Source organism: Copadichromis virginalis, linkage group LG3 (assembly GCF_057382275.1).
Source record: "Copadichromis virginalis isolate Kocher_CV1m ecotype Utaka linkage group LG3, C_Virginalis_male_GT1.1, whole genome shotgun sequence".
NCBI lineage: Eukaryota > Metazoa > Chordata > Actinopteri > Cichliformes > Cichlidae > Copadichromis > Copadichromis virginalis.
The window spans coordinates 5,558,106-5,583,954 of record NC_140620.1 but is presented as its reverse complement, the minus strand read 5'-3'; the positions used below and the strand labels follow the sequence as shown (position 1 = coordinate 5,583,954).

General features: G+C 43.0%; 2 protein-coding genes across 2 annotated transcripts; both read left to right on the top strand.

The window, feature by feature from the left end:
• The first annotated feature begins 6,711 nt into the window (after positions 1-6,711).
• LOC146712422 (uncharacterized) lies at positions 6,712-8,058 on the top strand. The gene is made up of 2 exons (XM_085442711.1): positions 6,712-7,329; positions 7,428-8,058. Exons 1-2 carry the CDS (start codon positions 6,778-6,780, stop codon positions 7,860-7,862), a joined length of 987 nt encoding a protein of 328 aa, XP_085298837.1. The 5' UTR covers positions 6,712-6,777; the 3' UTR covers positions 7,863-8,058.
• Positions 8,059-11,548: 3,490 nt separating this feature from the next.
• On the top strand, positions 11,549-12,354 carry LOC146712421 (uncharacterized; the record flags this gene model as incomplete). Its single annotated transcript, XM_085436481.1, has 2 exons — positions 11,549-11,694; positions 11,784-12,354. Coding segments are annotated over 2 exons (684 nt in total), but the record flags the coding sequence as incomplete, so codon positions are not given.
• Between the last annotated feature and the right edge of the window lie 13,495 nt (positions 12,355-25,849).

Sequence of the window (25,849 nt, the reverse complement as noted above, 5' to 3'; positions counted from 1 at the left end):
CCTGTGTCAGACAAAACTGAAATGTTGCTTTAACAAACACTTTGTTGCTTCTTGCTCTTTGTTCAGCACAGTATCTGATGGTAAACCTCTTGCACACAACTCTGCTCGTAGTTGCTGGTTACTGATACCTTTTCCTTCACACCTGTCACAGTAGAAGAGGTTTGTAAGGCTTTGAATAGCCCCAACACCAGAAACTCGTCCTCACAATCGTTCTCCTTCCTTCTTGCACTTGGCTGCAAATATCATAGCTGAGCCAGTGTCTTATATTTTTAATCTTTCTTTACAACAGAAGGCTTTACCACAGATGTGGAAGTGTGCCTCTGTACTCCCCCACTGAAAGCTGGTGATTCTTCAACAGTTAGTAATTACAGGCCAATTTCCAAACTCTGTGTCTTATCTAAGGTTCTTCAAAGGCTGGTAAATCAACTTCAAAGTTATCTGGATGAAAATAGGATTTTATCTCCCTTCCAGTCTGGTTTTAGGAAACTGCACAGTACTGGAACTGCTTCGATAAAAGTTCTCAAAGACGTCTATGAAGCGCTGGATGCAAAGAACTACTGTGCAGCTCTTTTTATTGATCTATCAAAAGCCTTTGACACTGTCGACCACAACAAAAACTCTTCTGGCACAACTTCACCTACTTCCAAGCTGCGTGGAGAGGATGAGGATCTAACAGCACAGGAACTCCAGCAACACTCAGCAGCAGCTGCTCCCAGTCCCTTGGTTTATGAGCTGAGCTGCTGACCACAGCATTTTATGTCATAGATTACTGGAAATAGGCCTTTCAGACCGAGCAGCTGGCTGCTTCTCTAATGTTCTTTAGGACATCAGCAGTGCGTTCAGCTCAATGGTCTCTCTTCCAGCTTTTTAAATGTCACTAAACGAGTGCACAGGGTTCTGTCCTGGGCTACTTATGTCAACGGTGTGGCACAAAATCTAGATGCATCTGTTCATTTTATACCATCAACATAGTTTTCAAACCATTACAGCAGCTGTTGATAGTATTCAGTCTCAGCTGGCTCAGACTGGCTTTAAATGTAGAAAAAACCAAAGTCATGTTGTTCACAAACAGAAAGAGGGTCCGGCTTTATTTCCTTCTCCTGTATCTGCTCAAAGTATTTCTATTGAAACTGTGGCCTCGTACACATACCTCGGTATTGTGGTTGATGACAGTCGTTCCTATAAGCCACACATTGAACTGTGTTGTTTTTGTATGTATACCGAGCTTCTTACTAACTGCACGCACACACCAATCTCTGCTCCGATTCCACTTTATTTCGTCTACTTCTCCATTTCCTCTGGAGCTTCTTGCTCGCGAGTGAATTACACACATTGCAGCAACACAGTGCCATCTAGTGGCTGATACAAACATAGGTCAACATGCTACATCTCCCTTCTTAAAAAAAAACACAACTCAGGCTTGTAAAATTTCTAAGGCAACTGAAATTACAGGAATAACATCCTGAGCACATCCATTGATAACATAGCATTCGACTCAATACTGGCTATATCACAAACATAATAAACAGATGCATCTAGTGACATCATTGGAACAACAAACATATAAACAGCCTTTTTTTTTTTCTAGGGCAGCGATCCGCCTGCACCCTTTACAATATTACAGGTCCAAGACCTGTCTTGGTTTGGTAACACGGCCATAACGAGTCGTGTATCCAGGTGTTGTAATGTCTTTATCAGGGGGCTCCACAGGCGGGGGCTGAGATACCACAGGGCTGTCATCGCGGATGCCTGTTGGTTGAATGAACTCCTCACCTCCTACGCTGTTCCTGCTTCTGCGGAGGTGTCGGCGGTTACGCCGGTAAACTTGTCCTGTATCTGTGGTTATGTTGTAGCTTCTGGACGTGTCGGCACAACTTGTGACCACAGCTGGTTTCCAGGAACCGTCTTTTTGCCGGAACCGGACCGGTGTGCCAGGATATAGTTGAGGCAGAGGTCGGGCGGCTCTGTTGAAATAAGTCTGCTGGCGCTGCTGGCAGACTTCTCTCCTTTCACGCACTGTTTGCTGGCAAACTACTTGGGGTTCCAGCTGTTTTGGTGTTGCAGGGAGGATGGAGCGAAGTCTCCGGCTCATGAGTAGTTGTGCAGGCGACTTTAAGTTGTCCACGGGGGCGTTCCGGTATTCTAATAGGCTCAAGTAGGGATCCTTATGTTCCGCTTTGGCCTTGTCCAGAAGTTTCTTTGCTGTCTGGACTGTTTTCTCAGCTAGACCATTGCTCTGTGGGTAATGGGGACTAGTAGTGGTGTGGGTGAAACTCCATGACTTTGCGAACTGTTGAAACTTACTGGAAGCATAGCACGGACCGTTATCACTAATCACCGACTCTGGAATACCATGCCTAGCCATGGCTGACTTTAGTTTGTGGATCACTGCTTCTGCAGTGCAGCTGTGCAGTCTTTCCAACTCGAAGAATCTACTGTAGTAATCTACCATGATGATGTAGTCTTCCGAGTTCCAAGTGAACAGATCGGTGGCTATGACCTGCCACGGTCGTTCTGGTATTGCATGTGACAACAGGGGTTCCTTGGGGTTAGCAGCTTGTCTCTCCTGGCATGTGCTGCAGGCTCCGACTGCTTCCTCAATCTGCTTTCCCATGCCTGGCCAAAACAGAAGGTCTCTGGCTCTGTTTTTGCTCTTTTCTATACCCATATGGCTGGAATGAATCCGCTCTATCATGTCCTTTCTGAGCCTTTTTGGGATGATCATTTTCTCTCCTTTAAACATGATCCCGTCTATCAGTGAGATCTCATCCCTGTGGTTCCAAAACTCCTGAATGTCAGGCGGACATTGAGACCGTTTATCAGGCCATCCACTCAATGTGGTCCGTCTCAGGCTGTTGAGCTGAGGATCTTGGGCTGTTTCATTTCTTATCTCTGAGAGTCTCTGATCACTGACAGGCATGTTGCTGAGGACTGAGTGGATCTGCGCATCCATCCCGTCACATAGTGATTTGTCGTGAAACTCTATGGATTTCCGGGAGAGCGTGTCGGCTACCGGGATGTCTTTCCCTGGCTTGTGGATGATGCTGATGTCCTACTTTTGCAGCTGTATTATCATCCTCTGTAGCCGTGGTGGTGCTGATGCTAGTGTTTTTTTGAGTATGGACTCGAGTGGCTTGTGGTCCGACTCAATGGTCACATGTCGACCGTACATGTACTCGTGGAACCGCTTGCAACCAAAGAGAACAGCATACAGCTCTTTTTCTATTTGGGCATAGTTCTGCTCAGTGCTGTTAAGTGACTTGGATGCGTAGGCAACTGGCTTGCCGTCCTGCAGCATCACAGCACCGAGGCCACTTTTGGATGCATCGACCTGGAGTCGTAGCGCTTTCTTGGGGTCGAAGAAGGAGAGAACTGGGCCTGGTTCTTTAGTGATCAGCTCCTTCATTCGTTGAAAGGCTCTGTCATGGTTCTTGTCCCATACAAACTCACTGTCCTGCTTTAACAGCTGGCGGAGCGGAGCATTTATCTCTGACAGGTGTGGGGCAAATCTTGCTAGATAATTAACCATCCCCAGCACTGTTTCCAATTCCGCCCTGTTCTGTGGGGGCGCCATGTCTTGGACTGCTTTTACTTTTTGTGGATCTGGTTTCAGCCCTTCGTGTGACAATGTGTGACCGAAGTAACTGACCTCTTTGACGCAGATGGTGCACTTGTCAGGGTTCAGTTTTACACCTCTCTCCCTGCTGCGCTGCAGCATGGCCCTCAGGTTGTCGTCATGCTCCTGTTTGGTTTCTCCGAAGACCAGTACGTCGTCCACAATGGCTGCCACGCCCCTCAGGCCCTCGTAGGTCTCGTCCACGCGTCGCTGGAACTCATCCTGAGCTGAGATTATGCCGAATGGCAACCTGAGGAAGCGGTACCTGCCAAACACAGTATTAAATGTGGTTAACAGAGATGATTCGTGGCTTAGCTTAATGGCCCAGTAGCCTGATCTGGCGTCCAAAACACTGAAATACTTGGCCCCAGCAAGTTTTGTGGTGACATCCTCCAAGGTGGGTAGAGGGTAATGGGGTCTTTGTATAGCCTTGTTGAGGGGTCTGGGGTCCAGACATACTCTGAGTCTGCCCGTCTTGGGTTTTTCCACGACAACAAGTGCATTCACCCAGTCCGTAGGATCTGTGACCTTGCATATGATTTGGTTCCTTTCCATGTTGTCGAGCTCGTCTTTGAGTCGGGCTCGCAGAGCAATGGGAATCCGACGAGGTGGGCTGACTGTGGGTGCAACGTCTGGATTTACATGGAAACTGCATTCACCAGGAAATTCTCCTATCCCTTTGAATACGTCTGCATATTCGTCTAGTATTGCCTGTGAACTGTTGGTTGTCTTGCCTCTTTCCTCCGTCACTGCCATCACAATCCTTACCAGGTTAAGGTCACGGCAAGCTTTCATTGCTAATACAGGTGGGGCGCTTGTGTTAACAACATGGAATTCCAACGTGCAGGTCTTGTCTTTGTGTTTGCATTTTAACTGGCATTTTCCTTCCACGCTGAGTGAGTGTCCCCCATAATCTGTGAGCTTGTGTGTGACAGGCTTCAGTGTCACGTGTGGGAAGAGTGTCTGGAACATGTTAGCTGGAATTGTGTTTGCTTGCGCCCCAGTGTCAACTTTAAACCTCACTGTCTGTGGGGGGGAACCAAGCTGCATGTCTGCATATGCTTGCTCATCATTTCTTCCTTCATTTTCTATGGTGATGCTATCAATGTAGAAACAGTCTTGGTCCTCATCTGTGTCCATAGTTGACATTTCTATGTTCTCTCTCACAGTGTGTACTGATTTGAGGTGGGCTTTTGTCTGCGAAGGGAGTCTTGACCTGCATGCTCTCGCAAAATGGTTCATTTTCTTGCATTTTGCACATTGCTTCCCTTTTGCTGGGCAGATGTCTTTATTACTGTGTTGTCCGGCACAATAGCTGCACGTTTTTAGTGTTGCATTAGCGTGTTCTTTTGGTCTCACGCTTCTTGTTTGATATTCTTGTCTGTGCGATTTCCTGCCGATGGCGTGCACAGTTTCTTGGCCCCTGGAGTGACCCATAGGTTTTAGCTGTTGCTTTGCTAGCTCGTGTGATCGTGCTATATCTATAGCTTTCTCTAGCGTGAGCTCTGCGCCTTGGCTGAGTAGCTTTTCTCGGACGTGTGGCGAGTTAGTGGCAAATACAATGCGATCCCTGACCATTTCATCTGTATTTGGGTACCCACAGTCTTTAGCAAGTAGTTTCAGTTCCGTAATAAACTGTTCAAATGTCTCATTTTCACCCTGCATCTTTTCATGGAACTTATATCGGGCGTAGATTGGGTTAGCTTTCGGTATGATGTAATCAGTGTACTTATCGTAGTACGTCTGAAGCTTTCGGGAGTCGTCTGCGGTGAGCGTCCACGTGTTGTAGACGTCCCGTCCTTTCTCACCGACCCATAGAAGAAGGTAGCTGCATTTATCTGCCTCCTCCTTCCCCCGAAGAGGACCAGCGAACATTAGCTCGGCGTGCTGCTTGAAACGCCGCCATGCCTCGGGCAGGTTGCTAGAGTCCCAATCCATACGCGGTGTGGGAACGCCGTAAGCCTCCATGTCTGCGCTGTCCGACGGCGAGGGATTGCGTAGAATCCGCTACTCTGACACCATGTGTTGTTTTTGTATGTATACCGAGCTTCTTACTAACTGCACGCACACACCAATCTCTGCTCCGATTCCACTTTATTTCGTCTACTTCTCCATTTCCTCTGGAGCTTCTTGCTCGCGAGTGAATTACACACATTGCAGCAACACAGTGCCATCTAGTGGCTGATACAAACATAGGTCAACATGCTACAGAACATCTAATAAAGACACTGAGGCTGAAGTCATATCTGACCCAGAGAGACTGCAGGTCATAACTTCTTACCTGAAGTTCAGCTCACACTTGGACCGGCGGCCGCCTCGGGTCTCTTTTCCTTCTGCGTCCCTTTCCCTTCATCCACCTCCTGGCTTCCACCACTTGCTAATGTTACTGAATCTGTGGAAGCTCCGCGATAGCCACCACACGAAGTAACGAGTAACGAGCCTATCTAAATCCCAGTAACGACTAACGCGTTCCTGATTTTGGCATAATAACTAGTTACCGTGCTCGTTACCACAATAATAACGTAGTTACGGTAACGCGTTACTTAATAACGCGTTAGTCCCAACACTGGTTGTATTTAACACTCAACAGTGTTGTATTTAACACTCAGAGGAGTGGACCCATATAGACAGTCTCTAGTGTTAATTTAACACTGGAGATTTTGCTGTGTAAAGTGCAGTCTCAGCAGGTTTCAGGAACAAGAGCTACATGGGTTTATGTGGTTTATGTTCGGTGGGGTAACTTTAAGTTGCTAGAAATACTCAGAGATGGAGAGACAATATCCACAAACTTTCAATGGTCCCTTTAGAAAACTCAGCATCAATGTCACAATATTAGATAATTAGGTTCCAGGTCACCCTCTAAGTCTTTGGTCGAAATATTGATCATTTCAATATTATTCATCTGCTTTTGTTAATTTCTCAATTATTAGTGTGTGATTCTTAATAAATTACTAATCATTTCTGCTATTTTGGGGAAGAGCATATCAAGACATACTAAGTGTAGGGAAAGAAATATCAGTCATTATGACTCACAAAGTCCCACCCCTTCAGAACAAGATTTTTTTTTCTTTTTTTCTCAGAAGGGAAATGCTTGTGGTCTTGCTGATACTTGTTCACATTTTAAGCTGCAGTGCTCATCAGATACAAACTGTCTGCCAAAGATGAGGAACTTTCTGACAAATTTTCCCTTTAGGGAGCTCGGTGTTTTTGTTACTATCGTTGGCAGTTTTACTTACAATATTTTACTTGATCGTGATATGCAATGCACTTGCAAAGATGTAGCTCGAGACTGCAGCACATACGTGCTCTTACCATCTTTCATTATTTTTTTCTTAATGCTTTGGGCAGACAAGACATTACAGAAGACCTGCAAGTATACATTTGCATATAAATATTACTGTGAATGTAAATGTAACTGCAACAAGAGTTGCGATAGGAGAACGGAGGGGGAGAGGACAATACTTCACGGTCGCTGTTTTTCAGTGAAGCCTTGTGTTCCAAATTACAGGACAGAGTTATGTGGAGTTTTCTGGAGTCATATTTTCAAAGCAGTTTGCGTTGGTCTGCTTTGGGTTGTCTCTGTGCTCGTTGATGGAGACTGGTATGTTTGCTGTCAGAGTAAGAAAGAACAGTCACAGTTAGCCTGCAAAGATAAAACTAACATCACAGCTGAGGAAAATGTGACCATTGGTTCTCTAAAAAACACATCAAGGGTGAGTGTTTCCTTTTTTCTCTTTAGTTTTTTTTCACAGCATTGAACACTGTTTTATCTTATTCTAATTGGTCTTTGGTGATTCTTTTTCCTTTTCAGATTTTAGGATTCTCTGTGCTCCTTGGTATCATTTTTCTGTTGGCCCTGGTGTCATTGTGGTGTGATTGCTGTAAATGCTGTTCTAGCAGTACAGCTGTTTATGACGCAGTGATCTTGGAACAAAGGGAAAAGTTATCGAAAGAGCGTTTCAGAGAAGATGCAAAAGAAGAGTGGACTGAAATGGAAGTTAGAAAGCAAGCTGGAACACAAGATAAAGAAGGAACTAAAAATAGATGGGTGGAACCTCCTATAGGTGTTGCTGCAAACATGACTGAAACCTCAGACAAAACAGAAACCTCTATACAACAGCAAAATCCCCAACAATGCCCAACTGAGGACACAGCAGCACCTGTCCCCGAGGACACAGCAGCATCTGCAACAGGGGCCACAGCTAAAGCCACGACAGTGGGCACAGCAGGCCTCAATAACGACTAACTGTTTCTACCTGACGAGTTAGTTGCAAAAAAAGGACAATTTGCATGTTTATCAATGGTTTGCTAAAAGTAGCTTTAAAATTTCAAACTTATTGACAAAATCAATCATAACCAAATTCAACACGTTTATACAACACATATATAATATGTTGTATATACATATATAATGCATACAAAAATAAATTTTTTAAAACATCTATTCTATGAATTATTTTAAGGACTCCAGCCATATTAGTTCAGAAGAAAAAATTGAATGGATTGTTATGTATTCTTTGTGAGAATCCCGATTTCCTTGTGTTACTTACATTTTGTAAGTTGCAGAAGGAAGTATCTGTGTCTTTTTTAAGTTTTTAAGTTCTGTTATATGGATGTATTGTTTTAGCCCTTTTAGCCTTTTGCAAATGTAAGCCAAATTACTATTTAGTAATTCTAGATACCATATTCTAGACAGAAAGCACCAGCATAGCTGCAGGTCCAGGCAGCCCGCAGTAGGTCAGATAAGGACACTCAACTCTCGTTGGCTTGAACTGACAATCTCACAAAACTGCACACGATACACAATTGGGTATGTTCCCAGATACCGATGATTGGAAACATCTGGTCTTAATTCTGGGAAGGGTTGTTGTTCTGAAGAAAGAGGAAATCTGGGGAATTCTACTGACGTCATAATGGCTGTAAAGCTTTCTGTAACAGGGCAGAGGGAGAAGACCGAGGATCGGCTCCCCACCCTGCACTTTCTGTGTGTTTTAATAAAATAATCTGTGTTGACCCACTATGGACTTTTCAGTCGTATGTCTCTTCCTCAAAATTCGAACCGCGACAGTCTTTTTTAAGTTTTTAAGTTCTGTTATATGGATGTATTGTTTTAGCCCTTTTAGCCTTTTGCAAATGTAAGCCAAATATTAGAAATAAGCAGTAAGAAAGGAAAGAAAAAGTATTTCCTCATATTTTTGCATCTGCTCTTGGGCTGAAAGGATTTACTTAATGTAAATATTTACTTTGTGGAGCCATTGTTGTTCTTGTCTGTTTGAATCTCTGATTACAATGTGATTTTCTATATTATTATTTTTCTGTTTCATCATTTTATTGTTCTGTTGGCTCTAAGCTGTCTCCTTATTAAAAGTCAGATTTGAACTAAACTGAATTGTTGTTATTTTGGATTTTGATTCTCCTACATTTGAAATTTCGTTATGGTAGTAAAGAGTCCAAGTTAGCTTCCAACTTCTGAAAAAAAAAAAAACCCTTTCCTGTCCCCTCTTTTTCTTTTCTGATCAGTTCTGCTGTATCAGGTTGGAATATGTGGGGAACCCCAACACGTTCTCACAAAGCGTAACATTTTACGCTAGGTGACAAATCTTCAACATATTACGTTTTCGGCTACCCACCACGTTCCTAAATGATGACCTCGGAAAAATGAGGACATGTGAGAACCGTCTGGACTCAATCTACACATGTTCGCTCTTTCTCTTCAAATCGCTTAGAAACACGCTATTGAACGTCATTACAGTCCTGGTTAAGGTCAGGAATAAGGTTATGGGATAAGGTTAGGTTTAGGGCTAGAATACAGGGCTGGAACGTCTATTACCGCGGGAGCGTCATTCCACTGTATTTCATCCATACCATACCATACCGGCGCATACCATAAGAATGCGGAAGGTCTCCTTCCGCGTTCCTCAAGAACGCCGCGGGACGTGACAAAACGTCACCATGTTATGCCCGGGGAGTGAGAATGGACTGATATAACATGATTCCTATAAGCTTGTGTTACATCACATAAGTATTATTATCATTGCTATTTAGGGCGATCGTGGCTCAAGAGTTGGCAGTTCGCCTTGTGATCAGAAGGTTGCCGGTTGGAGCCCCGGCTCGGACACTCTCAGTATTGTGTCCGTGGTCAAGACTCTTCACCTACCGCCTACTGGTGATGGCTGATGGTGCGGTATGGCAGCCTCGCCTCTGTCAGTCTATCCCAGGGCATGCAATCAATTATTATTTAAACCAACTGTTAACTGTATATTTCTGTACATTTTCGTATTATTATTCTTCATATTGCCACATTCATTGACCTTGTTTATAGGTAATTTCATTGTTTGATCACGTTAAAACTACAACAAACTGTATTGTCATTACTGGAAATAACCGTATTTTTATGAGGAAATTATTTTCTGATATTTTACGGTAGTATTTTGGCGCCCCAGCTGCCGGAATGTTACTGTTTTTTTAAGATGTTTTTTTTAACAGTGTAGCTGTCTTTGGGTGATACTCATGGTACACCCTAGATAAGTAGGCAGTTCACCACGAGGTACATAGAGACAAACAAGATGGTGAAGACGAGGATAGTTCAGAGTCACCAGCTATTCTTTTCAACTCTACTCTATTCTGTTCTATTCTATTCTATTATTCAGCCAAGTTTCAGACCAGTAACCTTCTTGCTGTGAGGTGACAGCTGCCCTACATGTCCTGTGGCTAACATGAAAATAGTGTTATATATGTCACGACTGGGGCAGCAGTCGTGTGAAGGTGAGAAAGGAGGATCCAATGGCAGACAGTGGTGGAGGTGCAAGTGGGATTTATTTATAGTGAACAAAACCAAGATGTGGGCAGAACAGAACATAAACCTAAACTGGGAAAACTAACACAAAAGGAGGACATGGGGCGAGGCGCAGAGAGACATGGTGAACACGGAATAATGCAGAGTACACAGAAGGTTCACAGAGTAACACGGAGGATGGACACAGACGACGCGACGAGGAGCAGACACACAGTATAAATACACACATCAGGTAATCAGGAAATGACACACAGCTGGAACTAATGGGACACAGACCTACAAAGTAAAATAGGAAACACACAGACTGTTTTACAACACAAAACTCGGGGACCCGAACAGAGCACAGAGGGATGACACAGGTAGCGATGAAGAAAACACTAAGAACAAATACAAAACAGAATAAACTAGAAAATAATAATAGTAAACACAAAGCGCTGGGTCGCCGACCCAGGACCATGACAATATATGCCTTATTACCTCCCCATGTGGTGTTCACATCACCAAAGCTAGCCATCGTGAACCTCTGGTGTTACCTGACTTAACAATTTTGTATATGTGTGTGTGTGTGTGTATATTATGGTCTTTCTCACTGATGTTTATACAAATGTAATTGTACAAATCTTCTCGAACACCACACCTGATAATTCTCTTTGAGACTTTCTAGTATAACAAGTACATATGTAAACATGTTACCAATATGAACACAAAGATTCTTATACACTTATATACTTCTTAAGAGGTCACCTGATTACCTCCCTGAGGTCGTTAGCATCACCACTGTACAAAACTCTTAAGTCACAGTACTAGGTTGAAGTGTCAAATGTTGTGCACTACAAATTCAGGAAAGTAGTGTCATCAGAGGATAAAAGTCATTAGTTCTCTGGATTTATAGTCACACTCATTAATTTATTAATGTACAATGTAGAAAAGCACTACAGATGTCACACTACCCCCGAGGGCACTTGTACTGAATGATTTGGGTCAGTGAGGGTGTGAGATGACTTACTTGATGCCAATATTTACAAGTTGTAACTTTAGTAAAAACTTAACTGAAAACATGCAAATCACTACTTATTATGTGTTTATGTGTACTGTACATTTTCAACCCCTTTTAATGAATATTTAGTATTTAAAATTTTGCAGAATTACAAGTTTCACCTCCTGCTAAAAGTTCTCCACCAGCAGCTGGACCATCCTCTGCTGACAGTGTGGATGCTGGACCAGTCCCAGACCCAGAGGCTCGAAACCAGGAATTTATTCTTCATTTAGAGCCTGAACCAACATCTTCATCTGTCAGCCTCCTGCATCCTCCTCTTCATCTCTGCTTCCTCCTGCATCCTCCTCTTCATCTCTGCTTCCTCCTGCATCCACCTCTTCATCTCTGCTTCCTCCTGCATCCTCCTCTTCATCTCTGCTTCCTCCTGCATCCTCCTCTTCGTCTCTGCTTCCTCCTGCATCCTCCTCTTCATCTCTGCTTCCTCCTGCATCTTCCTCTCTGTCTCTGCTTCCTCCTGCATCCTCCTCTTCATCTCTGCTTCCTCCTGCATCCTCCTCTTCATCTCTGCTTCCTCCTGCATCCTCCTCTTCATCTCTGCTTCCTCCTGCATCCTCCTCTTCATCTCTGCTTCCTCCTGCATCCTCCTCTTCATCTCTGCTTCCTCCTGCATCTTCCTGTTCATCCCTGCTTCCTCCTGCATCCTCCTCTTCATCCCTGCTTCCTCCTGCATCCTCCTCTTCATCTCTGCTTCCTCCTGCATCCTCCTCTTCATCTCTGCTTCCTCCTGCATCCACCTCTTCATCTCTGCTTCCTCCTGCATCCTCCTCTCCATCTCCACTTCCTGCATCTCCCTCAATTTCTACGGCGTACACCTCGGATGTCCCAACCAAAAAAAGGAAAAGGAAAGGTTAGACATTATGTTATTGTAAATGTACAAAACACATGACAGGTTCGTGAAGTTTGATAAGATTTCTTTTTTCATTTTGTTTCATTCTTTCATTTTCTTCAGTTTTACAGACCTCATGTAAATATTTCCTTTGTTATTTTTCAGAATGCTGAAAACACCGTACACAGAAGATTTTCAAATATGAAGGTCAAAAGTCTGAGGCAATAAACAGTGTTGGGGAGTAACGGAATACATGTACCGCCGTGACGTTTTTAAATTACAAAATATGAGTAACTGTATTCCGTTACAGTTACCGTTTAAAAAGGTGGTACTTAGAATACAGTTACTTTGTTGAAATAAATGGATTACACGGTGGTACTTTCCTGTTTCATATTGTGGCGGGTCAGGACTGTTTCGGTTTTGTTTTACAGCTAGGTTCTGTCGTTCCAGGCGGCAGCATTGCGGTTGCCATGGTTACAGGATGACGCTCTCGCTCTGCGTGTTTCCTGGGTGAGAGAGCACCTTTTTGTTGTTGTTGTTGTTGTGCTAAGCTAATAGGCAAAATGCAGAATGTAGCATCATGGGCAGTGTAGTCTGTGCTGCAGGGAGACTGGACTGCCATTGTCGGGGACCAAGCAGTAAAGCATAAGCACCCGCCCCTTTCCTGATGGGTGCCCAAAGTGCCCTTTTGATAAGGCAACTTTTTAAAAAAAAAATTATTATTATTTTAATGTGTGTGTGCGTGCAGAGTCCTGTCTGTGCCCCTCAACAATAATATTTAACTATTAATCACAGTTTTGCTAAATAAAAGGATCTGGCTTGCATCAGTCACATGATCACATTTAACCAATGATCGCCCTTGACGGCAGAACGCGCTGGTTACGAGCCGGGAACGAGCTCACAAAGAGCACGCGCATTTTTAGCGGTCCGGAGCTGTAGGAGAAACACAAGTTAACTCAGAGACACAGACTGATGCGACACAACCAGTAAGTAGGTGTACAGCGCACACTGTAGTGTGTAGCACACAGGAGTATCAGCTTATTACGTACACGTTGGTAAGCTGTCTTGTGGCAACTGACGAACTGAAACAAACGAGCATGCTGTGTGTGCAACAGCCCGACAAACATTACCTGTCCTTTTATTAACTGCACAAGTAGTGCTGGTCATAGCTGCTGGCTACCTGTGTAAGGCTGTCATGGGTCTGTAGCTCTGTCACCGTTTTAGGGAACATATTTGGTTTTAAAGTAAGTTTCCGGGCTTTTCCTGCCTTTCTGGAGGGATTATATTTCACTAAAAACGATCTAATATGCATGTCCACATAATTATGCATTATTATAATATTTTAAAAAACACACGCTGTATTTTAAAGAACATACATTAAGAAGCAGATTATATTAGATTTATATTTTAAATAAGACAAAATTTGGATTTTACAGCAGTAAAATGATTGTATCTCTACAGTTTAAACATGTAATAAGCTTTGCCCCTACACAGAGTGGATAGTGAAACAAATGGAATCATCATAAATACATTATTTCATATTTATTACTTCCCCCTCCTCATTGCTTTATTATTGTAGCTCTAGTAATAAATAATAATGTAAGGATTCTGGATCAGCACCATGATGCCCATAGTATATACAGTATTCTGAAGAAGGTCTAAAATGTCACTGTGTGTGCATGTGTGTGTTTTATTTAGATGGATTTAAAAAAAAAATATTCCTCATGATATAACATTGTGCAGACATGGCTGGTAAGGACATGAGGAGGAAACAGCAGGAGCTGTGTGAGGCTACTAAAGGCAGTGCTATAACATTTTTCTGTCATCATTTTATTATAGATTAAGTGCAAGAGTTGTTAGGTGTGGATAATTAGATTATAGTTTATTGCAATAGCAAGTTGTGCCTTGTTCTCACATAGACAGCAAGTGGAGAGTGATGTATGAAATGATGGGATGGAAGGAAGAAGAGAAGCAAAGAGTGATTCACAGGCAGAGCCTAAATTATTTCTCACAGTTTTTTGTTGCCTTATGGTTCCAAGCACTAGCATTAGATTCTTGATGAATGTGTGTTGTTGTTATTCAACCTGGTTCAATGTGCCCCTTTTTAACTTTGAGCACCCGCCCCTTTAAAGCTCTCTGCACGGCCCTGGAGCTTACCATGTGTGGCATGCCATCACAGCCATACTCGGCACGATCTGATATCCTCATGTCGGTGTTGTTCCCACATCATCATAATAAATGTTGTTCCAGGGTCCACATTACAAGTAACCAATCACCTTCTTGTGACGTCATACTTTTGCGACTTCGAAAAATACCCGCGTTAAAAAAAAAAAACAAAAAAAGTTCTTCGAGAAACCGCCTTTTGTCCGCTGATCCAGCAATTTCAATTCCTCTCAAGATACTTTTCTTTAATAAACGGTAAGCATAATACATATGTTTTCCTTGAAATGGATAGCTGTTTGTTTGCTAGTGATAGGCTACTTGCGAACCAGTGTTCTCCAGACAGAGAATTGCGTGTCAATGTATTATGATTTATTATGAAAGTACAGGTGAATATACCTCTCCCGTCAATATATTATGATATATAATAAATATACAGGTGAATATAGCTGTCATAACAATGTCAGGCAAAATTGCAGTAGCTTCCCTCATCATTTTACAAACATAAGTGAAGAGAATCTGGACTAAAAGGCCTAGACTAATGGCTGTGTGCTGAATCTATGAATCAAACTATCACCTGGAAACATAATTAACTGGTCCATAGCTGTGAAACTGGATATGAGTTCTTGATTCTATGGAGATTAACAGTAATCCAGAAATTTACAAATTTGTCCTGGGACATCGCGTAGATGTTGTCCCAGGGACATGGTGTAAATGTTGTCCCAGGGACATGGTGTAAATGTTGTCCCAGGGACATGGTGTAAATGTTGTCTCTGGGACATCGCGTAAATGTTGTCCCAGGGACATGGTGTTAATGTTGTCTCTGGGACATCGCGTAAATGTTGTCCCAGGGACATGGTGTTAATGTTGTCTCTGGGACATCGCGTAAATGTTGTCCCTGGGACATCACGTAAATGTTGTCCCAGGGACATCACGTAAATGTTGTCCCAGGGACATGGTGTAAATGTTGTCCCAGGGACATGGTGTAAATGTTGTCTCTGGGACATCGCGTAAATGTTGTCCCTGGGACATCGCGTAAATGTTGTCCCAGGGACATGGTGTAAATGTTGTCTCTGGGACATCGCGTAAATGTTGTCCCAGGGACATGGTGTAAATGTTGTCCCTGGGACATCGCGTAAATGTTGTCCCAGGGACATCGCGTAAATGTTGTCCCTGGGACATCGCGTAAATGTTGTCCCTGGGACATCATGTTAAAGTATCCAGAGACATGCCATATGAAAGTTTAGCTTCTTTTAGCCCCTGTTTGTTTTATATCATATATATATATATATATATATATATATATATATATATATATATATATATATATATATATATATATATATATATGTATTAGGGGTGCAACGATACACAAAATTCACGGTTCGGTTCGATACTTTGGTGTCACAGTTCGATATTTTTTCGATACAAAATAAAATATTCATGCCTTTTTAATTTGTCATTTATTAAAATTATAAATATATATTTTAACTCAAAAGTACAGTTTTTAAATTTAACCCTAACCCTTGTGCGTGTTTTTTATTTTGACAGCGAATGCGTACCTGCGGACCACTTATGTGCAGCCCTGGTTATATAGCTCATCATATCGCAGCCACAGAAATTCTTTTGTCCATGAAACCATAAAGCTCCATGCCCTCCTGGGTTTTAATTGCACCTTAGAACACATATGCATCAACACTACAATGAGCGGGTGGAGGGAGGTTTGGAGTCTTCTCCCACCCCCATTCTCTGCGGCCTGCTGGAGCGGGAGGGCTAGTAGGAGGAGTTGGCCGTCCGACTGCGGTCTGGGGTGTGGGGCCTCCCTGCTGCTGCGGAGTCGGGGTGGTCTGCCTCTCCCCACCGCAGGGAAAAGGGAAACACCACCTGGGTCTGGGTGCAGTTCCCCCCCTCCAGGGGCGGGGGCACCTAGACCCAGTTTGTAGAGTACGCTTGGGGAGTGTGATCGTGTGTACAACGTCTCTTTATGTCTGTCTCCACGTTGGTTGAGTATGGAGTAAGTGCATATGAGAGCATGAGGGTGGGAATGGATGTTTGTATCTGTGTGTGCCTGTATGTCTGTGTCTATATGTCAGGTTGGGTATCAGACGCCACCTCTCTGGGGACACCTCAGGCCCTCCAAGGTTTGGAGGCCTATCTCCACCCACCACCACTTCCCCTGCCGGTGGCGGACTCCCTCAGGTGTCGGTGTGTTGGTGGTTCTTTGTGTCTGGGGGTGGGCGTCCGGGTACACACCGGCTCACTCCTTGGCGGCCGCTTGTCGGGGCCTGGGGCCTGGGGCTCGCTCGGGCCCCTTTGGAGGTGGGGTGCCCCCGGCCTCTCGGCCTGGGGCTCGGTCACTCAGGCGCAGCTGGGGGCCGGTGGAGCTCACGGGCGCGTCACTGCAACTCCCCCTGACTTCTGCTCCGCGGCTGCTGGGCGAGCCCTCATCTGGGACTCTCCTCAGCTCTTACTGGAACAGTGGCGTGGCTGCCCCTCTGTTGGTCTTCCATGGTCTCTTGTGTTCTGGGGGCCTCTGGATGTCTGGAGTTTTGATCTCCTCCATACCCACTTCACACCCTGGAGGACGGGGCTGTGGCCCCCCCACACTCCCTAGCAGATCATTACATGGAGAAACCTTTGGAATGCAAGCATGCTGATCCACACAGGTATGCACACATGGGTATTCACAGACGCGGACTAAAGCTTTCTTGGCTGCTGCCTCAAAGCACACTGTGCGCTGTCTATCTTGCGTGCTGCACAATATCGTTTATTATTTAGTAAATATTGATATGTATGACTAGCTAGTTTATTGTGATGGTGCTTTTTTTTTTTTCTATTATTATGTTGCTCTTTGTTGTTTGCTGTCTCCTCTGTTTGTTTTTTTTGTTTGTTTTTTTTTTTCTCCATACAGGTGACCCAGGAGTTCTTTTTTTTTTTTTCTCTCTCTCTTCCCCCCCCCCCCCCCTTCTCACCGTCTCTTCTCCCCTTTGGTTTTCTTTCTTTCTCTCCCCCTCTTTCTCTCATTCATTCCCCCTGTCCTATTTATTTAAAAAAAAAAAAAATGACAAAGGATGAACTGAAGCTCTGCCATCACGTAATGTCGCATACTGCTGTTTCTGATGTCATTTAGAAAGAAAAAAAAAAAAAAAAAAAAAGAAACCATAAAGCTGCACTTTCTTTTTGCCTCATAGTCTGATTTGTCATAACTTCTCCGTTTTGTGGTAAGCTTTTCTTTGGCTGTCACTTCTTCACCCTGACCTGTCTTATTTGGCTCAGCAGAACTGAAATATATATCCTGCTGCTTTTACACGCACTCACATAAGCTCAGCGATTCTCTGCGCAATCAACCTCTCACATGTTTAAGCTTGCTACGGGAGATTTCACTTGTCATGTTTGCGTAGTAAGCTAACAATTAATAAGACGATGTCAGAGGAATTGGTGCACAAATTATCATCACTCACAGATCAGTGCTGTCGCTCTCTATACACAGTTCACGCGATTGCAAAGTGAAAGCAAAAAACAAGCGCAAATTCAAACACGATTTCAATATGTCACATATTGACAGTGGCTCACCGATGCCAATGACATAATTACTCAGCTACATTTCTGAAAGAATGCAAAAGCATTGACATATATTTTTCCTTCCTACAATAGCCGGACGGGCAGGGCAGAGATAGATTTTGGTAGCCCGACTGGAAAAATCTCTAGCCCCAGGACGTCGGGCTAGCGATTTTGCGAGCCCTGTATCTGATTGAGGAATCACTCATCTTTGGAAAAGAGAGTTTATTACAGAGAAATGTCTCTTTCCAAAATAAAAGCTATACTATCCGCTTCTTCTGGGCTATATTCTCAACAGCATATTAAACACATCAGGTCCCCATAAGGAGGATCATGTGCTAACGGCTGTCTAAATGACTCGGGTAAAGTTTGTAGCATGCTGCTTGCTGTTTTTATCTTTGCACTAGGATGATGTCGGCGTCAATGTGCAGTCATATTCGTTGTGTTCCCACTAGTGCTTTCAGGTTAACCTCGTTAAAATGACCTTAACGCCACAACACGGCAAATCTCCGTTAACGAGCTACCCCTGATAGCCCCGTGCATGGGGATAGACAGCCAACACGTTAACGAGCTAACTGCGCTAACACACTAGCTCCCACCCATGTAATTGAGCATTGTGTGGCACATCCAACATACTGTTTTACTTTAGTCCATGATGCGCTTACCGTCAGGGTCATACGTCACATGAAAACCAAAATAATTCCAAACGCCAGATCTGAATGAGGGTGGGGGAGGTTCAATTTGCCATGTTGCAAGAAGAGCTTAACTTCTGTCTCGCTAGCTTGCCCTGCGCTCTTCCTTCTGACTATGCTGTCTGTGTGGAGCGCTCAGTGGATCTGCGCTCGACAGTGCAGCCTAGGCGGAGTAGTCGAACGCAGATTCACTGAGCGCTCCACACAGACAGCATCGTCAGAAGAAAAGTTGATAAAATTGTTACGGAGTATAGCATGGTGGGAAAGGACGGAGAGAACCCCCCCTCTAAGTTTTGTTGGTTTTGTTTTTGAGTTTGTTTTGGATTAATCGCATGTTTTTGTGTTTATTTACGGTTGTTGTGCCTATGTGGGAGGGGAGATTTTACTCTAGCCCAGCTGCCAGTGAGGCGGAGTTGAATACAGGGAGTGGTCGATTGGAGTTCCTCTTTATAAAGGGGAGAGGAAGCAGGAAGTGGCGTTGTTGGTTTTAGTAGGACTTCGGTGAAGTAAGAGAGCCCCGGAGATCGAGGATAAAGTGCGCACATTTTTAATGGAAAGGATTTTATTTTGCCTGGCCTGGTTTTGCTTTTAACGAAACGGAGGACGTGGAAAGGAGGACGCATTTCTATGGAGCTGTGAGAGGACGTGCTGGGAAAGAGAGGACGTGCTGGAAGAGAGGAAAACGAGCACCAGACTGGAGACCTCCTGTGCCCCAATAAGAAAAATCGGACCAGTTCTGGGAAGTCTAACTGCCGGGAGGTGATGTGGAGACCCAGCCTGGAACGAAGTTAAAGTCTAAACAGGTGGGTGGCAAACCTGTTTGAGGGAGCTGCAGGATTGATCCGTGTTGGTTGCGTGTTCGTGCAGTGACCCTCTCTCCCCTGTTTTGTAACTAGGCGAAGGACTCGGACCGTGGTGGTCTTTGGGCTTCGGATCCCTGGCCGGAGTTGTCTTCAGCCGGTAGTTCGCCTAGAGGAAGAACAAATAAATTTTGTGTAACCCATTGCAGTGTGTGCGTGGTGGTTTGTTGCTGGTCCCTACTAGAACTCCTATTCTTTTTTGTACGGAGGCTCTCTTAACAGCCCTCCCGTAACAAAATAAATTACAAATGTTGTATTGTTCGATACATATGCGTACCGAACCGAAAGCACTGTATCGAACGGTTCAATATCGATACGAATATCGTTGCACCCCTAATATATATATATATATATATATATATATATATATATATATATATATATATATATATATATATATATATATTTAATATTATATTTAATATTTACATTGTATTGCAAAAAACCCCAAAACAAGTTAAAATGAATTAATCAATACTGACTAATTAAACCTTTATTATTTTTCCACCAGAAATGGACGATATTATTAGAAGAAGTGTTCTGAATGACGAAAAAAAAAAGAACTGGAAAAGATACACAACTTTGTGTGCATGTGTCACAATGCCAGGAGGACCCATTCATTGTTGTGTTGGAAAAATTGAACTCATTAACCCTTCATGGACATTATAAATGTTTAAATGTGGCCTCAGATAAAGACAGGAAAAGAGACTATTACAAATTCAACTGCATCAGAGCTGGAAAAAAAAGTCGAAACAGCTACAGAGCAGTGGGCTGTAAGGCCTATGTTTCATTTAAAGTACTCAAACATAAAGTACTCGTACATATGATAAGCATGATGGGCATGATCCTTCGGACCCAAAGGACGCACATTTCAACAATATTTCCAGTGATTTGAGGAGGAAGATTGAGGAACTGCTTTCCCTTGGAACTAAGCCAGCCATCATACTAACCGAATGTCATAAATGGGCCAAAGAACATGGACACAGAGATCTTCACAACAGAGAGCATTTTGTCACACCACGTGACATTGACAGTGTTAGAACCTGCATGATGAGGAAGAAGCACTTTAACTGTGGAGACAGTCAAAGTGTACATACCTTACTTAATGGAAAACATCAAGAACATGTTCTCTTCTATCAACCATACACATCTGACCAAGAACTAATGATTGTTTTGCAGACACCTGTAATGAAATCAAACATGGAGAACTATGCAAAACAGTTAGTATTTGTTGACACCACCAGTATTCATTTCCCTTATTCACACTTGTTGTAAGAGATGATCATGGGCATGGAGTCCCTGTGGCTATGTGCTATTGTCAGCAACGAAAGTCAGAAAACCCTGAAAACTGTTCTTGGAATAGTTTGTGAGCATTTCCCAACTTCCCCGAGGTAAATAATACATTGACAGCTATTAATTTTGAAATAATTCCTTTTCAAAAAAGTTATAACATGCCAGAATCTAATGCTATAGCTGCAGCATGGGCTGCAAAAAACTTTCCTTTCCAGTTGTTAAAGTTATTCCTATAGGCTGTATGCCGTATTTTATATATCTACTTGTGAGTTGAAATGTTTAATTTGGCATTGAAGTGGTGCTTTGAGATAGCAAAAACATTTTCATACTGTTTAATCTCATTTAGTGTTTTCTTTTTTTCTGTAGAGCATTTATGGTTGACAAAGACTTTGCGGAAATAAATGCTTTGCAGAAGGTTTTTCCAGAGTCAGCTATCCTTCTATGCTGGTACCATGTCTTGCAGGTAAACCACATTGTTTTCTTTTCACGTTGTCTAAGATGCACCTGAAACACATTTCAGGGCTCTAGAGTGCGACCAATTTGGTCGCAAATGCGACCAAATTTTTCAGTGGTGCGACTAAAAAAAAAAATTTGGTCGCACCTGTGCGACCAACTGTTCGGGTAGCAAAAAAAAATAAATATGCAACCTTCCCTGTGGTCAACAACAGACACACATTTTGCCCCTATCGTGGACTAAACCAATCAGAGATAGTCAGGGGCGGGACCTCTCTGATAGGCCGTGGTCCAGTGGAAAGTGCAGGTGGAAGTGGGGGGTGAGTAGCTTGAATAAAGCGATATCAATTCATTAAATCCTGAATCGACTTTTAAATATAACTGTGTTTTGCCAGAAACGCCAGATTCTCAGATTAAAGCTCACAAAACCAGTTCAACAACAACCAAACAGCAGATGAGAGCAGGTACACGGACTCCACACAAAGACGTAAACACAGAGCGGACCGACGCATCAGAATCAACTTTGTCTTTCTCGGCTTTCTCACCCGACGGCCCGCAGACGGACACGCTGTCGGAGCTTAGCGTGCGGTCCGCGCTGTGATTACGTCTTTTTGCGCTGATTCTGAGCTGCAGGTTTTGTCTCTCTCCAACCAAAATTCACCGAGCTGAATTTTGCTGTTTTGCTTCCACGACTATTAAAATGGCACTTCATGCACAGCTAGCTCTCTCTCTCTCTCTCTGTACTTCAAGAACAGTTTCCCGTCTCCAATCTCTGTTTTCTGTATTATTCATTCGCTTATTACCCACCAGTCTACCGTTGTTTACAGCGCTGCGGCTGCTGTCTTTTTCTTTTCTTTTTTTCACTTAAATGACCTCGGACAAGAAAGCCTGTTTTTTCTGTTGTTCAATACTGTAGAAATTTAAACTTCATATGCAGAACATTGTAGAATATTTTTAAGGTTATCTGCTATAAAAAGCCAGACCAGGAAAATCTCCTTCAAGTTTTTCTGTGTTTTATTCTCAGTTACTTTCACACAAAGGCATCTGCTGTGATGTTCACAATTCTGATGAAGTCAGTACTGATAAATGATCAGAGTTACAGTGGGGCAAAAAAGTATTTAGTCAGCCACCGATTGTGCAAGTTCCCCCACTTAAAATGATGACAGATGACAGCTTGGTGTGAAAAAATCAACTGTGGGAGCAATCATCAGAAAATGGAAGACATACAAGACCACTGATAATCTCCCTCGATCTGGGGCTCCACGCAAGATCTCATCCCGTGGGGTCAAAATGATCATGAGAACGGTGAGCAAAGATCCCAGAACCACACGGGGGGACCTGGTGAATGACCTGCAGAGAGCTGGGACCAAAGTAACAAAGGTCACCATCAGTAACACACTACAACGGCAGGGAATCAAATCCCGCAGTGCCAGACGTGTTCCGCTGCTGAAGCCAGTGCATGTCCAGGCCCGTCTGAAGTTTGCCAGAGAGCACATGGATGATACAGCAGAGGATTGGGAGAATGTCATGTGGTCAGATGAAACCAAAGTAGAACTTTTTGGTATAAACTCAACTCGTCGTGTTTGGAGGAAGAAGAATACTGAGTTGCATCCCAAGAACACCATACCTACTGTGAAGCATGGGGGTGGAAACATCATGCTATGGGGCTGTTTTTCTGCCAAGGGGACAGGACGACTGATCCGTGTTAAGGACAGAATGAATGGGGCCATGTATCGTGAGATTTTGAGCCAAAACCTCCTTCCATCAGTGAGAACTTTGAAGATGAAACGAGGCTGGGTCTTCCAACATGACAATGATCCAAAACACACCGCCCGGGCAACAAAGGAGTGGCTCCGTAAGAAGCATTTGAAAGTCCTGGAGTGGCCTAGCCAGTCTCCAGACCTCAACCCCATAGAAAATCTGTGGCGGGAGTTGAAAGTCTGTGTTGCTCGGCGACAGCCCCAAAACATCACTGCTCTCGAGAAGATCTGCATGGAGGAATGGGCCAAAATACCAGCTACTGTGTGTGCAAACCTGGTAAAGACCTATAGTAAACGTTTGACCTCTGTTATTGCCAACAAAGGTTATGTTACAAAGTATTGAGTTGTATTTTTGTTATTGACCAAATACTTATTTTCCACCCTGATTTACGAATAAATTCTTTACAAATCCTACCATGTGGATTCATGGATTTTTTTTTCACATTCTGTCTCTCACAGTTGAAGTGTACCTCTGGTGCAAATTACTGACCTCTGTCATCATTTTAGGTGGGAGAACTTGCACAATCGGTGGCTGACTAAATACTTTTTTGCCCCACTGTATAATATTTCTGACTGTCTGAGGCTAAGTTGAATCGAATTGGGACTTTGAAAACCGGAATCGAATGGATTATAGAAATCAGTGATGATACCCAGCCCTAGTGAGCAGCCTAGGCACGACAGACGTGGATGTAGCTGTAATAGGAAAAGAACTATTGCTAACTTTTCTGTTAAGGCCTGATCCTTCTGAAATTCATAGCCAGTGCTCTGACACGGTGTCATCAATCTTTGAATGCTGAAAAAGCACAGTGTATCCAGAAAAACACATTATATTATATCAATTATTATAAAATTTGTGTCCGCCTAACTTTTGTGCCGGTACGCCCATGACAAAAAGTTAGTCTAGAGCCCTGCATTTTTACAACAGGGTCCTGTTGTTATGATTTGCCTCATTGTGATATTCACCTACTCAGGTTAATGAATATAAAGGGATAAAATGTTGAGTGACTATGTCCATCCATTTAAGACCACAGTGCACTCATCTTCTGGTGGCTGCTTCCCAAAGCTCTTTTTGACATTTAAAAATATGTTTGCCTGGTTGATTTCTGTAATGCACAGGTCCTCTTGTCCAGTGAGTGACAAAGTTATTTTTGGACGTCAGCTTTCTTTTATGCTTTTTGTACAGCTGCTCCTCTGTCTCTCTCTCCAGATTAACTTTTTTTCTCTTACATTCACAGGCTGTTAATCGATGGCTTTCAAAATCAGAGTCCGGGGTCCATGGGCTTTCTAACACCCAAAAGAGAAATGAAATCATTTCTTTCTTTTGTAAGCTGAAAGCTTGCACATCTGTAAGTGTAATTTGTCTATTTCACATTTTGATTTCTTGATTACACTAAGAGCATAATAACTTTCAGTTGCTAAAAAAAAGTTACAGAGAGATGCAAAATAGATTTTTGAAACAATTTCTAAAACTGGCTTCTTATCTTGCTTATCAAAACAAGTACTTAAGCTGTGCAGACCATCATTGTGTCACCCACTGTGCAGTAGAACAGGAGAGAGTTCTGCCAGACATTTAAGCAATACCCTTTGGTGTGCCAGTATTTTCAGAAGCACTGGGAAGGCATTGGCCACATGTGGTGTGACTATGGCCGTCGCTTCAGTCACGCTCGTTCTGAAACAAACAATGTGATTGAAAGGTATGATTTATTATTTTGACCTCATTCGATTGTATTGCTGAAAAAAATATATTATGCTTTAATCCAAGAGGCTAAACTGAGTAGGTTCTTCATGTCATTGCCAGAACAGGTTTTAGGCAAATCCTTTAAATTCTAGCAGCGTTTTTTATGTTATCACAACAAAAAACAGAGTAGGTGGATTTGCCTAAATGAGCTAAACCGGCACAGAGCATTCCTTTATAAAAGACGTGTGCAATAGGTATTCCAATTTTTTAAAAAATAATACAGTCTTGATTAAAACTTTAAATTCCTTCAATTACAGTTACTAATCATTTCAAATAACTGTTTTTCAGATTTTTCCACCGCCTGAAATGCCAGTTTTTATCTGGCTACAAGAATAGGCGTCTGGATGATCTGATTGAAGTGCTCCTAGGGAAGGCCGACGACTACTTCTCAGTCATAAAAACCCTGCAAGATGTGGGCCGCATGAAAAACAGGTTTGCTGACACCTTGTCTCAAGTTTCAGACTCTGCTTCAAGACTGATGGAAAGTGGTTGGGCTCTTAAAATTACAGTCAAGAACAGCCATGGAGTTAATGCATATCAAGTCCCATCTGAGTCAAGAGAAGACATAGTGTATGATGTCTGCCCTGTTGAGTCCTACTGCAACTGTACATATGGCTTACGAGGACTTCTTTGCAAGCATCTAGCATTACTTGCAAAATTAGCAGAGGTTGACAATGACATCTATCCAAACATGGAAACAGACATTTCTACCTTGGCAAGAATTGCAGTGAAAGAAAGGCATTACTCTGTACACTGTGAGGACTTGAAAGTGATAAAAATGCCAAGTTTGTTTGGAAATCTGTGTTTTTTTGCATCGGCTGAAACACTTCAGTGCACTTGTTGTACGTTCTCTCACTATAACACGTGCTTGCCTGAAGGTGGCTTGTAGCCATTTTAAATAAATGAAAAACTCTCTGAAAAGTCCTCTATCAACTTTGAATGACACTCCTGTAGTTGAAAGCACAGACAAAAAATGCACAGAAGATGTGGTTGGAAAACTCAATGCTGTTTTAGACACAGTTAAACAGTGGGCATTCATT